Source organism: Bombina bombina, chromosome 7 (assembly GCF_027579735.1).
Source record: "Bombina bombina isolate aBomBom1 chromosome 7, aBomBom1.pri, whole genome shotgun sequence".
NCBI classification, from domain to species: domain Eukaryota; kingdom Metazoa; phylum Chordata; class Amphibia; order Anura; family Bombinatoridae; genus Bombina; species Bombina bombina.
Genome location: NC_069505.1, coordinates 103,035,225 through 103,053,062, shown reverse-complemented (window position 1 = coordinate 103,053,062; position 17,838 = coordinate 103,035,225). Strand labels below are relative to the sequence as shown.

At 41.9% G+C, this 17,838-nt stretch overlaps 1 protein-coding gene across 1 annotated transcript in view; it reads right to left on the bottom strand.

The window, feature by feature from the left end:
• Nucleotides 1–17,838, bottom strand: part of TTC17 (tetratricopeptide repeat domain 17) — a 327,287-nt gene that overhangs the window by 131,015 nt on the left and 178,434 nt on the right. Inside the window, exon 16 of the mRNA XM_053689293.1 lies at nucleotides 15,803–15,989. Coding sequence (XP_053545268.1) covers nucleotides 15,803–15,989 — 187 coding nt within the window. The remainder of the gene's footprint in view (nucleotides 1–15,802; nucleotides 15,990–17,838) is intronic.

Genomic DNA, 17,838 nt, shown 5'->3' with positions numbered 1-17,838 from the left:
TCTATCTCCTCCCCTAATGTACCACGGACTGTACACCAGTGGAATATAAGGAGCAGCAGGACAGTGTGGAGGAAAATTGCGGACTTTTTTCTGAACTATCATTACAAAATAATCAGTTTATATCTATCTTTGTTACACATTAACTTGGTAAGAGTATATATTCTTTCTTCTTTCCAGGATTAATTATATATGTATATGTGAAATATTTATGATTAAGTATTAGACCCTGGGAATCTATAGTGTTTATTCATTATTATTTTTTAACCTGCATTTCTAAATAGTGGGTCTATTTGACTCTTTGTTGTTGGCGCTCTTGGATCTTTGTTCTCATATATATATATATATATATATATATATATATATATATATATATATATATATATATATATATATATATATATATATATATATATATATATATATATATATATATATATATATATATGTGTGCATTGGGGCCCTTTGCAGTCAAGTAGCTAAAAACATGTAAAATCATATTTATGCAATATTCGTATTTAAAGTGTTAAACTAGGTTTGTTCTATAAATATTTCACATTCCAATGTTCTTCACATAGGGGAATCTGTTCTATGCATTTATAACTAGATATTCCTATATATAATCAGTATATATCTATGATTTTACAAACCACCCCGCCAAAATTTAGCCAATATTAAAAATGTTCTAATACATGTCTAAATATGTATATCTCCCTAACACCTGCAAACTCATATCTTTGAGCCCTTAAACTATTTAATGCAATATTTTGCTTAAATACTTTTTATCCGACAGTATTATGAGTGTAACTGTACTTTTAAATGTATTTTGTGCAACTTTTTTGTCAAGCCAGAGCTCTGAAATCACGCTATCCCAATGCGCGTTAAATTCAATTACGCTCAAGTGAATGCATTCACCTTCAGTTCATAATATGCGTGCTACTTCCGACGTGTGCAAAGAGCATTGATAAACCCCTTTTCTCTTGCGTGCAACAATTAACACGCTACTCATAATCTAGCCCATTGTGTGTATTCATTGTTTATAAGTACAATAAACTCAGCAATTACAAATTAGTTTTTAATATCTATAAACATACTGTAAACGTTAAACCAATTTTTTTCAAACACCAATGATATGCACTATAATTTCTCTTCAAGCTTTGCTTATTGGGCACATACAAAGTAATGAAGCTTTTTGGGAAACTGAAGCTTTCAGTTATCCAGTTTTATTTTAAATAGAAGAAATAAAAAAAAAGTGCAATGTAATTTGTAAAATATATACATAAATATACAAAATATGATTCTAATTTGTTAACGTTAAACAGAAACTGTGAAAGAATAATAAGAATTATGTAAAATCTCAATCCTAAATACAATGCTGTATACAAAATAAAATAAAAAATAGAAACTGCAAAGTTTAAATGTAATAAAACTCAATCTGAAGTCTAAAGTAATATATAATACAAAGCACAAAGTGTAAATGCAGTCAAACTCTTATGCCATGCACTGCTATATTGCACTGGACTTATATCTCCTTCACATATAGAAATGCTGAGAATAGACTTTGGAGAAGTGTAGGAAAACCTACCTTTTTAGAATTTCACTAGGGATCTTGCAGGCCCAAAGTGAGAATGCTTTTGGTACCGTTATTAATGGGGTAACACTAAATATTTTTTTCATGGTTGTGAGACTCCATGAGCCATTACTCCTGGTCACTAAGAGGAGGCAAAGATACCCAAAAACCATACTACTTCACTGGGAAACTAGTCAGCTGCATAGCCAAGCAAGAAAAAGAAGAAAGGATAAGAGCAAGAAAAAAAGGAGCAGGAGAAAATAAAAAAAAAAAAAAAAAAGGTGTCCACCCCTGGGATGTGAATGGAAGAAATCGAGCAAATATTCACCTCTGCCCACAACAGGATTCTAGATTCCTCTTTCATAAGCAGAGAGCTGCGAATGCCCCCTGACGTGACATTGTCCAACTGGAAATGAATAAATGAGATTGAGCAAAAAGACGGCCATGACAGAAGAGCATTGAAGATCGCGCTGAGTTCCAGAATCTTGATCGGTAGAACCATTTCTTGAGAGGACCAGACACCCTGAGCTCTCAGATGACCCCAAACAGCTCCCCAACCTGACAAGCTGGCGTCTGTAGTAATAATCTCCCAAGATGTATGTTGGAACAACCATGCCCTGCAACACCTGATCTGGGGATGTCCCCCAAAAAAGAGATTGTCTGGTGAACTGTCCCATTAACTGATCTGTTTAATCAGTCACTATTAACAGGAGCTGTCCCAGATGATTGGAGAATAGCAAATGTAATACCTCTTCATAAAAAGGGCAGTAGAGAAGAATCTGGCAACTACAGGCCAGTTAGTTTAACTTCAGTAGTAGGGAAATTAATGGAAAGCCTCTTAAAGGAAAGAATTATGACTTACATAAAGACAAACAATTTAGAGGACCAAAATCAGCATGGTTTTACTTCAGGGAGATCATGTCAGACTAATCTAATTGACTTCTTTGATTATGTAACAAAAGTATTAGACAAGGGAGGAGCAGTTGATGTAGCATATCTAGATTTCAGCAAAGCATTTGACACCGTCCCACACAATAAACTTATTCACAAACTATATCTCCTTGGTCTAGATTCAAAAATTGTGAACTGGGTGGAATGCTGGCTTAAGGACAGAAAACAAAGTGTCTTAGTAAATGGAGTTCATTCAGCAGAGGGGGCTGTTACTAGTGGTGTTCCTCAGGGGTCAGTTCTGGGGCCTGTTTTGTTTAACATATTTATCTGCGATATCAGCAAAGGGCTACAGGGGAAAGTATGTCTCTTTGCAGATGATACAAAAATTTGCAACAGAGTGGATGTTCCAGGGGGGGTAGACAAAATGAGAAGTGATATACAACAATTGGAGGATTGGACAAACGACTGGGATCTAAAGTTTAACACAGCAAAGTGTAAAATAATGCATTTAGGGAAGAAAAATCCAAATGTTAATTACAGACTCAATGACACTTTACTGACTGTTACAGACGAGGAACAGGACTTGGGAATTATTATTTCAGATGATTTAAAACTTAGTAAACAATGTAGTAAGGCAGCGAGTAAGGCTAGCAGAATGCTTGGATGTATTGGTAGAGGTATTTGCAGCAGAAATAGTAAGGTTCTTATGCCACTTTATAGATCATTAGTTAGGCCTCATCTTGAGTATTGTGTGCAGTTCTGGAGGCCATATCTTCAGAAGGATATTAACAAACTTGAATCTGTGCAAAGGAGGGCTACCAAAATGGTACATGGTCTAAAAAATAAAACTTACCAGGATAGGCTCAATGACCTAAATATGTATAGCTTAGAGGAGAGAAGGGAAAGAGGTGATATGATAGCAACTTTCAAGTACATTAAAGGGTTTAGTAAAACTGAGGCTGTGGGTATTTTACATAAAATGGAAAATTCAAGAACAAGGGGTCATGAGCTCAAGCTAAAGGGTAGTAGATTCAGGAGTAATTTGAGGAAGCACTTCTTTACCGAAAGAGTGATTGATTTATGGAATAAACTTCCTCAAGAGGTAGTAGCAACAAACACTGTGGGGGACTTTAAAAATGCATGGGACAAGCATAGGGCTATCCTACGAACTAGATAAGTTTATACTGTTAGGTAAGGTGGGGCAGACTTGCTGGGCCTATGGCTCTTATCTGCCGTCAATATCTATGTTTCTATGTTTCTATGTTTCTATGTTTCTATGAACTGATCCAAGTGAATCACCTGAGAAAGATCAGAATGATTCTTCCTCCACTGACTTAACAAGCAAAGTTATAAGGGTCGTAAGTGAAACCTCGCAAACTATATCGCATCTGAGGCCATGACCATAAGACCCACAACTTCCATACACTGAGGTATCGAAGGAGAATCGTGAAACTGAAGATGAAGACGGGCCATCTGATGTTTTAATCTGCGTTGCTGTTAGGAAGAGCTTCATATCCGAGTTTATAATCACTCCCAAGAAAGCTGTGTTGTGCTTGGAGAAAGAGAGCCTTTTTGCACATTTCTTCTCAGCCATGGCTGGAAGATAAAACACACTAGACGTTCCGTATGATCCACTGCTAAAGATAAAGATGGAGCATGAAACAATATGTCGTACAGGTAAGGAGCAACTGAGAATGAATCACAGAGAAGAGCTCTCAGGACTTCTGCAAATAATCTGTGGGCAGTAGCCAAACTAAAATTTAAGAACAGTGAACTGATAATGTTTGTCCAAAAATGCATACTGCAGAACACGATGATGATTACAATGGATCATGATGTGAAGGTATGCATCTTTCAGATGTATGGTAGACATTAACTGACCCTTAAGAACTAGAGGGAGGATCGATCTGATAGTTTCCATCTTGAACGACGGAACCCTTAGATGAGAGAATAAGTAAAATATAATACAGCCATTTACACATTGTCACCCTGAATAAAAACATATTTCTCTGGTGCAGTGTTCTCAGCCCCTCCTTAACTGGACTACTGATAGCTTGATGGGGGGCCACCATTCGAAAGGCTGCATGTCTAGACTGCAAAAATGACCAGAAAGCAACCGCCGGTCTCAGGAAGGAAGTCCCCAGGGACAGATGTTCCGGACAGACCCACCAAGAGAGGGATCTCCGAGTCCGAATGTCCAGGGATATCTGTTGTGATAGATCTGAATGGTCGCCGTTCCACTGCCTCAACATGCACAACTGAAGAGGTCTGAGATGGAACCTGGCGAATGGAATGACATCTATGCTGGATACCATGAGCCCAAACACCTCCATACATTGAGCCACCAAGGGCCTTGATGAGGACTGAAGGGCAAGACAGGTGGACGCAATCTTCCTGCATCGCTGATCTGTGAGAAAAATCTTCATGGATCTCGAGTCTATTATCGTGCCCAGGAACTCTACCCTGTTGATGGGAACCAGGGAACTCTTTCCTGAGTTGATCTTCCAACCGTGGGATTGGAGCAAGAGAAGAACCCTTGAGTGATTCTCTGCGAGACTGAACGACGGTGCCTGGACTAGGATGTCGTCCAGTTAGGCGCCATAGCAATGCCTCTGGATCTGGCAACTGCCAGTAACACCCCCAGAACCTTCGTGAAGACTCTCTGGGCCGTCGCCAGACAGAAAAAAAGGGCCACAAACTGGAAGTGTTGGTCCAGAAAAGCAAATCTCAGGAACTTGAAGTGGTCCCTTTGAATTGGGACACAAAGGTACGCGTCCTTCAAGTCTATTGTCGTAATGAACTGCCCCTCTTAAACTAGGGGCAGAATAGATCTGATTGTTTCCATTTTGAACGATGGAATAGCCAGAAACTTGTTTTTAAACACTTTAGGTCCAGAATCGGGCAGAACAAGCCCTCTTTCTTTGGAACCACAAAAAGATTTGAATAGTACCCTAGATCCCTTTCTGCTTGGGGCACTGGTACGATAACACCTAGAGAGGAGAGATCCCTCAAACATTCTAGAAAGGCCTCTCTTTTCCAGTCTTGAAGACAGGTTTGACAGGAGGAATCTGCCCCTGGGCGGATGGGACCTGAATCCTATCCTGTAACCCTGGGCGACAACCTCCAGAACCCAAGGGTCCTGAACGTCCTGCAACCAGGCATCAAAGAAGAGAGGCAATCTGCCCCCTACTTGGTCCGGAGACCAGTCGGGGGCCGCCCCTTCATGCCGATTTTGTCTCAGGGGGCTTCTTGTTCTGCTTGGACTTGTTCCAAGACTGAGCAGGCTTCCAAGTTCCCTTGGACTGATCCGCTTTCGCGGCGGGCTGCTGGCGCTGGGCCTTGTCCGCACGAAAGGGACGAAAAGTAGATCCTCTAGGCTTAGCCTTCTTATCCTGCAGTAGGAAAGCTCCCTTGCCTCCCGTAACCGTGGATATGATCGAATCCAATCCTGGACCGAACAGAATCTTTCCTTGAAAAGGCAGGGACAATAGCCTCGACTTACAAGCTAAAACATAAAATCCTGAAACCTTTGCATTCAGGCGAATAATCTGCATATTGGCATCGCAAATGAAAGAATTGGCGACCTTCAACGCCTTAATCTTCTCCTGTATCTAGTCGATGGAAGTCTCCCCCTCGACCATATAACACAGGGATTCACACCAATATGTTGCAGCTCCGGCAACGGCGGCTACGGCCGCTACCAGCTGAAAAACAAACCCAGTGTGCTGAAACATTTTCCTTAACATTTTCTAACTTTTTTCCATGAGCTCTTTAAACAACGAACTATCCTCGAGGGGAATAGTTGTCCGCTTTGCGAGCGTGGAGATCGCACCATCCACTTTAGGGACAGTTCCCCACAGCTCAAGCTGAGAGTCCGGAACGGGGAACAGTTTCTTAAAGGAAGAAGAAAAGGAAGAACCTAATCGCTCCCATTTATTCCTAATAATATTAAGCCATCTTAACGGGAACCGGGAAAGTCTGAGGTACTACCCTGTCCTTGTATACCTTATCAAGCTTAGGAATTGAAGGTTCCTCCGGAAGCTTAGGTTCCGGAACCTCCAGATTAGCAAGCACCTGCCTCGGAAAAAAGCGCAAATTCTCTATCCTAAACCTAAAATCAGGCTCCTCCGCAGCCGGAGGTTTAGATGACACCAACTCTGACCCAGAAGGATCCTCCTCAAAAGAGTCGGAGTGGGCCTCATCATCGTATAATGCCTCTGGTATTTCCTGAGGCGTCGACAACCCCTGGGCCGGGCCGCCACGATACGCCCTACGCTTGCACTTAGCAGAACGTGGTAAGGCATGGATCACTTTCGATACCGCCGTTTGCAGTTGATCTGCAAAGTCTGGCGGCCAACGAATCTCTCCCGAAGGAGTAACGGTTGGACCCTGGGGCACTGCATGTGCAATCGGAGATGAAAGCAAGGGACGCACCTCACGGGACGGAAAACCCTCAGAGGTGGACGGCTCAGTAGTATTAGACATCCTTTTACTCTTAGATGTCACAACTTTATCAAGGTATGTGGAACATAGTTGAGCAGGCTGATCTACAAGAACCTCCTCACAATAAACACAGGAATGAGACTTTGTTAAAGAGGGAGAACCCTCTAACGAGTCAAAGTCCTCCATAGCTTGCGCTTTTATTATGGACTAGAATAGCTTAATAGGGGGGGGGGGGGCGGAGCCAACTACCACTAGGACAAGACGCACATTTCAAGAGCTCCTAATTCATATAATAATTTTATAAAGGATTTTCGTCCTATTCTACCAAATTTTGCCCCGCTTTGGGGACTCAGCTGGAGAGCTATCTTTTTGCTACTTTTGAGACAGCTTGGCAGTGTTGGGTGCTCTTGCGGTCTCTACTTTCTAACTCCCACGGGTGTACCGATTTTGTGCAGATATGGCCGCACTCATTATCAGCCAAATGAAGGAATTGCTGGACCACTACGGCAGAGCTTTTTTGGTCGCGGGGGACGAGCCTTTTAAGTCCTTCACCACTCATGTTGCTGCTCCGTTCGCCCTACCTGGCTGAGGAGGAGTACACAACAGGAGCAATTGACCCGCGACAGCCGCCATCTTTGAAGTTTAAATCAGGCCATCCTTCACTTCCTTGTGCTACGCAGGAGACAGAGGAGCAAGGGGATGGAGACGAATTGGATGCTGTTAACGAGCCGTATGCCTTAAAACTAACTGTGCCCCACAGAGGAGATGCGCCACTAGCAGATTCACTCCAGCGCACTACAGGGTGGACTCGGATACGAGGGCCGTGTGTGACATATGTTTGTGAGACACTCTACCGACACCTCACTAAGGTGGACTATCTAAAGGACACTAAAGGAGAACTCCGGAGCACTAGCGGCAACGAGATGACCTTTTACCTGACTGCATGCTCGCAAGATGAATGGCGATATCGGAAAATGGCTGCTGCAGCTGGCCCATGGAATCCCTTCAGCTGTACGTTCTGGAGTGGGGTAAAAGACTTTCCCTCTCAGTAGGCCGCTCCCCTGCTTTCTCTCTTACCCAGATTACAAATTATTTAGAGAGACAATGTGGGAAAATGGACACTCTAGCTTAGAAGTGCAAAAGTGATTTATTAATCTTCCTCTATGGCAGTATAACTTTCCATCTCACTGTCAGTGAACTTTATAATTGTATATTACTGGGTTTTTTTTGGGGTTTTTTTACGGTTGGCCTGATTTGGACACTGAAAGGTTCACTTTACTATTAAACCCTAGTTAATTATTTCATAAGTTTTATTACAGATATATGGTTATAAATAGAGGTGGGGGTATTATACATAACATTTTATTGACCTTTCTAATTGGATCAGGCCACATAGCTTCTCTGCATTAATACTACCCTCTGCCTAATGCATTATTATGGTTCTATACAGATATCTTGGAGTGCAAATTCCCTGCAGGAGTTTTTTTACCTTGGAAGTTAAGTTAGTAATCTCATGGAGGGAGTGGACGCATATTTATGTTCCTTAATGCTTCATTTATCTATGTGTATTTAGGTTTCCTAACCATTAACCTAATGATATAAATGAAGCTATGGGCATTATAGCCTGATTTATTAAGTGTCATTTGGCTAAGTGCTATAAGAGTTGCCTCTCATAATACCACTATTTTATTGTTTAAAACAGATGTCTGGTCTGGGGTATAGAGCCCGTGCCCTGGCAACGTGTACAACATAGTTTTTGTTCACAATAGAATATAAAAAAGTGCTGCTACATATTGAGCCAACACTATCATGTTTTAAGTAGACTTTAGTCTTATATTGCATACCACAATCTGACACCATTGTTTACTAGTCCTTAATATACCCATAGACAAACTGATAACACACTTGCTCCTACCTAGCATAATATCACTTGGCTTATAGTTTGTATAGATACGTTAGCTCCCATAATATGTACCCTCCAACTATGTTTTTAAAAAAAAACCTTTCCCGCTCTGAGTGATAGAGCGGGTCATATCCATTATCCCTTTCCCGTTTACGTCCAGTGGTGACAACGGCCCCTGAGGGGAGATGCAACATATGTCTCTTTACTGTATTGACCCAGAGGTGATATACTTTCTAGGCCAACCAGGCCTTTAAGTTAAAAAAAAAATTGTTGTTCCTACTAACGTTATTTTTGGATTGTCCCTAAGGGCGTAGATATCCGCGGCCGGGATGTCTGTGCCTTTTCACTCTTACATTTGTAGATAGATTAGGGACCACATAATTAGGGATGGAATACTAACATTTCGTGCACAGATACTTGGTTACTCTTAAAGTTTACTATGGCACCGTAGTGGATTCTCCACTTTTAGCGTGTACCATTGAGTGCAGGGCTCATAGTTTGAGGCTACGACCGATGCTATGCGATATACGGCCCTCCTTTTGAGTATTAGATATGTCTTTTTTTTTTTTTTTTGCGCAGGCTGGACCTGCACTGCAGCTATTGGGTATAGTCTCCCTTCTCATAATGTATACCTAGTTCAGTAGCCTGCTCATTTCTACGTATCCACTACTACCTAGTGTGCTCATTTCTACGTATCCACTACTACCTAGTGTGCTCACGAGATTTTCCAAATGAATGTGCTTTCGAGCTGTGAAACCATAACTGATCACCCCCCCACACACACACATAATAATATATCACCTTGTTTAGGTGAATTAAACACACAGTTTTTCTTGTCTATACCGCACCCTAAACCCTTTTAATTAATGCAACACACTTTATTGTTAACCTTTTGTTCTCTTTTTAAGCTTGACAAGCTTATTCAACATTCCATATATTTCGAATCTAAGGTTTTAAGTATCCTACCCTAAATATTATATTAAAAGGTAAAAGAGGTTCCTCATTTAGGGCCCATGAGTGGCCCCTTCACATTAATGTTTACTTACCCTGTACTATGCTTACTGTAACTGTATGGTCCCTGAGTGGCTGTTCCAATTATATTGTGGGTATACTGTTTGAGTAACATTTATTACTTGTTCTGAGAATGTAATTTGTCATTTACTCATATTGTGTTTTTCTCTGATGTGCTTGGTAACATATTCTCTAACAATTTTTTTTTTCTTCACCTTATAATTTGTATTGACAATTACCAATTGTTTGTTTTGATAAGGACCTCAATAAAAATATTTAAAAAAAAAAAAAAAAAAAAAAAAAAAGAATAGCTTAATAAACAGGCACCTTTATACCACCAATGGCCGGGGCACTCACCACCTCCTATGACCCGGAATACAGAAACCATTTAGTCTCCTGTACTGCTGATCAACCGAGGAAGTGGAGACAGCCACACCCCGTCACATGGGATGCCTCGCAGGACCGCCCCTGCACTAAGGAAATAACGCCAAAATTGGCCGCGCAATACTCCCGGAGACAACCAAAAAATTCCACATATTGCCAGAGCCATATCTCACACAACGCAGCAACACCACAATATTCCTTACTAAACAATAAACATTCCCTTACTAGGAATATTAAGCCTTAAGCATGGTATCAATAAACTTCTCTGAAAAACCTTGTTTAGACAAGACTAGGCGTTCAATCTCCAAGCAGTCAGCTTCAGAGAATCTAGGTTTGAATGGAGGAAAGGAACTTGAAGTAGAAGTTCCTTCTTCAGGGGCAACTTCCAAGTGGGAAGGGACAACATCTTTACCAGATCCGCAAAACAGATTCTGCGAGGCCAAGCTGGGGCGATTGGAATCACCAACGCCCGCTCTTGTTTGATACAAGCTATCACCAGAGGAAGAAGGGCAAAAGAGACTAGTCCCAAGTCCCAAGGAACCGCCAGAGCATCAACCAGAGTAGCTTGCGGATCTCTTGATCTTGACCCGTATTTTGGAAGTTTGGCATTTAGACGAGATGCCATCAGATCCAACTCCGGTACTCCCCACCTGAGGGTTATCAATGAGAATACTTCCAGATGAAGGGCCCACTCCCCTGGATGAAAAGTCTGCCTGCTCAGATTATCCGCTTCTCAGTTGTCCACCCATGGGATGTGGATGACAGAAAGGTGACAAATGTGAGACTCCGCCCACTGAAGTATGCGAGTCACCTCCTTCATTGCTAAGGAGCTCTGAGTTCCTCCTTGGTGGTTGATATACGCCACTGAAGTGATTTTGTCGGATTGGAATCTGATAAACCGGACCAAACTCAGTTGGGGCCAAGCTGTCAGAGCATTCTCTAACTCTAGGATATTTATTGGGAGGGAAGACTCTTCCTGAGTCCAAAGTCCCTGAGCTCTTAAGGAACCCCAAACTGCTCCCCAGCCCGACAGGCTGGCATCTGTGGTCACAATCTCCCAAGGTGGTCTAAGGAAGCATGTTCCCTGGGACAGATGGTCCTGGGAGATCCACCAGGACAGAGAGTCTCTCGTCTGCATGTCCAGGACCAACCTCGGAGAGATCCGAGTGGTCTCTATTCCATTGTCTGAGCATGCATAACTATAGAGGTCTCAGATGGAAACAAGCAAAAGGAATAATGTCCATGGAAGCCACCATTAGACGTATTACTTCCATACACAGAGCCACTGACAACGTACAGAGGACTGAAGTGAAAGACAAGCAGCAAGAAGCTTGGATTTTCTGTCCTCCGTCAAGAAATTCTTCATGGAGATCAAGTCTATAATCGTCCCCAAAAAACATACTCTGGTATTCGGCACAAAGGAACTCTTTTCCAGATTCACCTTCCACCCGTGGGAGCGAAGAATCGACAGAGAATCCGTATGAGATCTTGCTAAATGAAAACATGGCGCCTGAACCAAGATATCGTCCAGGTACGGAGCCACCACAATTCCCTGAGATCTGGCCACTGCCAGAAGTGCCCCTAGAACTTTTGTAAAGTTCTGAGGGGCAGTGGCAAGGCCGAAAGGAAGGGCTACAAATTGTGCTTGTCCAGAAAGGCAAACTGAAGGTATTGGAAATGTTCCTTGTGAAAAGGAACATGAAGATACTCGTCCTTCAGGTCGAGGGTAGTCATGAACTGACCCTCCTGAACTAAAGGGAGGGGGGATAGAACAGATAGTCTCCATTTTGAAGGAAAGAACCTTGAGAAATTTGTTGATACTAGAGGTCCAAAATGGGACAAAAAGTTCCAACCACAAATAGGTTGGAATAGAATCCTTGACCTTGTTCCGCCAGAGGAACTGGGACAATCACTCCCAGAGAAGTGAGATCCTTTACACAGTTTAAGAAAGCCTCTCTCTTTACCTGGTTTACAGATAATCTTGACAGAAGAAATCTGCCCCTGGGAGGACAAGATTTGAATCCTATCCTGTATCCCTGGGAGACTACTTCCACTGCCCAAGGATCTGAGACATTGCGAATCCAAGCCTGCTGAAAGAAGGAAAGCCTGCCCCCCACTTGATCCAGCACTGGATTGGGGGCGGCCCCTTCATGCTGACTTCATGCTGGCTGAGACTCAGAGTAAGGTTTCTTGGATAGTTACCCTTATTCAAAGGCTGGTTAGATCTCCAAGAAGTCTTGGCTTGCTCAGGTTTGGTAGAAAAGGAGGATTTCTGTCCCTTGAAGTTTCGAAAGGAACGAAAATTAGAATTCTGTGACCCTTGGGTCATCCCTTTTTGTCCTGTGGCAGTAAAGTTCCCTTTCCACCAGTAACCGTGGAAATGATTTCAGCCAGGCCCGGACCAAATAAAGTCTTGCCCATAAAGGGCAGAGACAGAAGCGTAGACTTGGATGTCACATCAGCAGACCAGGACATTAGCCACAGGGCTTTGTGAGATAGAACGTCAAAGCTAGAAATCTTTGCTCTCAAATGAACTACTTGCATGCTGGTATCACAGATAAAGGTATAAGCTTTAATCCTATCCTGGATATCCTCTATTGTAGTCTCCTCTGACATCAGATCGGACAAGGAGTTGCACCAATAAGAGGCCGCACCAGCAACTGTAGCAATACTAGCAACAGGTTGCCATTGTAAACCCTGGTGTAGGAACATTTTTCATAAGTAACCTTCCAGTTTCCTATCCATAGGGTCCTTAAAGGAGGAACTATCCTCTAGAGGGATAGTGGTTCTCTTGGCTAGGGTGGATATAGCCCATCCACTCTATGAACAGTGTGCCAAAGATTCCGCACAGAGTCAGCAACAGGAAACATCTTTTTAAAAACAGGAGACTGGTATTGCACAATGGGAACCATTCATTATGTATCATGAAAGCAGAGGTAGGAGAACCTAGATCGTATTGCCCTTTGACTCCTGTATTTATAGGGGTTGCGGTGGAGGGCCAAGACCTGAGAGAGACCAGAGACTCCTGAGGGATCTCTGGAAAAATTTAGTCTTCCTACTTATGTTGGGTGTAAGGTTTGCTATGTTTAATGTAGTATGTCTAGATATTTTAAGTTTGCCCGGATAATAGGAATGAATATTAATAACATGACTGATGTTAACAACTTGTAAATTAATTTATACTGGTAATTTATATGCTGTTATTTGATTAACTGGAAAATTTTCAATAAAAATGTTTTCAATTAAAAACAGGAGACGGGGAAAAAGGAACATTCGGCTTCTTCCATTACTGAGATATAATGTCAGACACGCCATCTGGAATAGGAAATACTTCCACAGATTTGGGTTTTACATCAAATATTCTGTTAAGTTTATTAGCCTTCTTAGGTGTTTCTGTGACAATAGACCAAGAGTCCTCCAAAGTAGCTAGAACCTCTTTCAAAAGTAAACAGAGGTGTTCCAGCTTAAATCTAAAATTTACCTCTTCTGAGTACGCTGTACTAGCAACAGCAGATTCAGAATCAGAGATCTTGCCCTTAGAGGCCACAGAGGAATGATCCTCCTCAGATAACAGATAGACTGACTAAGGCAGCCTGGGTGGATCCAAACTATCATCTTTAGAGATGTTCTTGGATTTTCTTTTTCTCTTACCAGCAATAGGTAAGGCACTCAAAGCTGCAGAGACTGCAAAAGTCAGTTGCGCAGCAAAATCACCTGGTAAATATACACCCCCAGGAACAGGTTGAGAGGAATCGCAGGGCACTGCTTGTGAAACTGCTAAAGCTTGGGACGTTTGAGGGGAAAGCTGAGGCATGGCACGGAAAACATTATACTGAGAGACATATGTCTCTGAGAGGGTATCCTTATTTTTAAACAATAACATTTTATTTACACATGAGGAGCAAAACTGCACAGGAGGAATAATCTGAGCCACCAAGCAATATAAACATTTGTCAAAAGACAAAGCTAAATTTGTATCAGGGTCCATAATGCTAGAAATTGGTTCCCAAAAGTAAATTTTAAGATCTAAAACTTCAGTAAAGATCTATAAAAATATCCCTTATATTTTAACAAACAAAAGATTGCTTAAGGTTTAAAATGTATTAGATAAATGTCAAAAGATTCATATGAGCAGAAAATAAAAAAACAAACTAATGGCACCGCTATACCTCAGCCTTGCTGAGTACTTACCACTCCGGTGACAAGAAGACAAATCTAACTAAAGAGTCCGAGTATGGATTGATCGTTAGACTCTGCTCACTGATCCGCAAAAGCTCAAAACTAGGATCTCACCTAGTCTCCTCCGGATCAAAGCTAGCCCTGTAGGACGCAACGTTCTCCAAGTCGGCTGTGAGGAAAGCCGTATAGCGGAAGAGCAGAGAGCGGTCATGTGACCGCAATAGAAGAATCAACTGTGCCACAGAAAAAAAGTGTGCGAGTTACGCTGCGCTGTAGCAGAAAGAAAAATAAATAATTAAAGCAAATAGATGTCCGTAGGGTGATCTAGCCCCAAAAACATACCCAACACAAAAAATTCTTATAAGGGCATATAATTATAAATATTCAGCCCATTAAGTGATGTCCCACTCTCATTGCCAGCCTCAAATAAAAAGGATAGCAGATACAGTGCCCTGTCAGTGCTGCCATTAAATATTTCCCCAAATAACGAGATAACTAGGTCCCATGTTATGTCCACTGAGGGAGTAACCTCAAAAGTGACCTCTGACAGGGACCTTTAGAAAAAGAAAAGCAGACTAACCAACCCTGGTTTTCTATAAAGGGGTAGCATAAATGTTAGAAGGTATGAAAGGACTACCTTGCCGTCTGCTTAAAACCACCAATACTCTTACTAAAGAGGATTACATGGGCACAGCATATCCCCAATCCTTGCTTGAAGGGAAAAGTTCCCATAAAAGGATTATATCTTCAGACACCATCTTCGCACATCCTCCTGATGTACATGGCAACGAATGACTGGGGGTTTATGGGAAGTGGGAGTGATACTTAACAGCTTTGCTGGGGTGTTCTTGGTCTCCTCCTGGTGGCCAGGAGTTGAATTCTCACTAGTAATTTAATGGATTTGTGGACTCTCCATGCCATTGGAAAGGAAACATGATACTTACCAACAGACACTCATCTACCAGTAAATCAGTAAACATATCAGTAGAGGTTATGGAATAGGAGTATATTGTAGATCCACAGGAGGCGGCAAAAGACAAGTCCCTGCAAATAGTTACGGAAGGTCTGTGACAAATGTTCCCATTAGGTTAAAAAAGACACTAATCAAATACACATCTTCATTCTTCAACCACCCCCAGTGAAGAAAAAAACAAGACTAAGGTACCTGTGAGGTAAGAGGGGTTTTATAGAGGAGGTTTTGGTAATCTTTACCTCCTCCTAGTGGTAGGGAAGAGTAATTCCCAGGAGTAATAGATCGTAGAATCCCACCACTTGTATGAAAGATTGAAAGGACTAGACCACAGACACTCACTGTAAGGGATTACAATTAACAAATAGATTCACAAATAAGAGAAAAGTTACAGTAGGTATAAAGAAACATCATCAAATATTTGAAAGTAAATATTTAAAGGTTTTATGCTTACCACTACATGTGGAGGCGCTCATGTTGTACAGTGATGGGTATAACTGTAAGCAGCGGATCAACAGTAAGCCGCTATCACAACTGTGACACTCTTTGTGGAGATCCAAAGCTGATCGAAACACTTGAAGTGCTCCTGTGAGGTTCTTGAGAGCTAAGTAAGCATTCCCCAGACTCAGAAATGTGACAGGCTAAAGAAAAAAAAAATGCAGTCTATTAAACAGGAAATAGTTGTAAAATTCATATAAACTACAGCTTCTGTAGCCCTTACATGACAAATTAGAGGCACATGCCTTTGTTATGATAGTCAACATGCTACAGATAAGCGTTCCATAAAAATTGCAAATATTTTTACGTTAACCTACCAACATATATATATATATGAGAGAGAGAGCGCATGAGAGAGAGAGAGAGAGAGAGAGAGCGCGCGAGAGAGAGAATGAGAAAGAGAGAGAGAGAGAATGAGAAAGAGAGAGAGAGAGAGAATGAGAAAAAGAGAGAGAGAGAGAATGAGAAAAAGAGAGAGAATGAGAAAGAGAGAGAGAGAGAGAATGAGAAAGAGAGAGAGAGAGAGAATGAGAAAGAGAGAGAGAGAGAGAATGAGAAAGAGAGAGAGAGAGAGAATGAGAAAGAGAGAGAGAGAGAGAGAATGAGAAAGAGAGAGAGAGAATGAGAAAGAGAGAGAGAGAATGAGAAAGAGAGAGAGAGAATGAGAAAGAGAGAGAGAGAATGAGAAAGAGAGAGAGAGAATGAGAAAGAGAGAATGAGAAAGAGAGAGAGAGAATGAGAAAGAGAGAATGAGAAAGAGAGAGAATGAGAAAGAGAGAGAATGAGAAAGAGAATGAGAAAGAGAGAGAGAGAGAATGAGAAAGAGAGAGATAATGAGAAAGAGAGAGAGAGAGAGAATGAGAAAGAGAGAGAGAGAGAGAGAGAGAGAGAGAGAGAGAGAATGAGAAAGAGAGAGAGAATGAGAAAGAGAGAGAATGAGAGAGAATGAGAAAGAGAGAGAGAATGAGAAAGAGAGAGAGAATGAGAAAGAGAGAGAGAGAGAATGAGAAAGAGAGAGAATGAGAAAGAGAGAGAGAGAATGAGAAAGAGAGAGAGAGAATGAGAAAGAGAGAGAGAGAATGAGAAAGAGAGAGAGAGAGAGAGAGAGAGAGAGAGAGAATGAGAAAGAGAGAGAGAATGAGAAAGAGAGAGAATGAGAGAGAATGAGAAAGAGAGAGAGAATGAGAAAGAGAGAGAGAATGAGAAAGAGAGAGAGAGAGAATGAGAAAGAGAGAGAGAGAGAGAGAGAGAATGAGAAAGAGAGAGAGAATGAGAAAGAGAGAGAGAGGAGGGGAGGAGCCAACTCCGGAGCTGATCGGTCACACAGTCTAAAAGCTCCTGCTATATTACGATAAAATGCTTACTTAGTACTGAGCCAGCTCCAAAAAAAGTGGCCATTCTATCAGATCAGATATCCTAGAAGACATATACAACTTATTTCATAGTGAGCCGGTTAGGAGTGAAGAGATCTAATAACCCCGGTGGGTTTGTGCAAGAGGATTACTACTTGGAGCGGCCATCTTGCGGCCTGCATGGTGATAGGAGGGACGAACAAGACCAGCTGCAAACTATTATTATTATTTCCCCTAGATTCAGTGACCACCTCGCTACTACGCTATGGAATCTCCGGATGCCATTCTGGAGGAAATATACAGCTTTTTGGATGGCTGCCGCAAGATGCTCGAATACTCATTTGAGTCAGTGCCCCGACAAGCAGTGGCCGCAATACACATGGAACAAGCTGCCTACATTTTTCCTGCTCTGAGCGTGGCTGAGGTAGAGCCTGAGAAAGCGATGGAGCTGTGCATGGTGGAGTGGGATACTGCGGCTCACATCACGGCTGAACACTCTAACCTTGTCAGTACTGCCCCCAGAGCAACGAATACACCGGAACAGGGTCTTGCAGTACGAATCCCTGCGACCGCGACACTCAGGAGAGTAGTGGGACTGCCTCGCTGTGCTACAGAGATAGAAAGGGGGGACAAGGTTTTG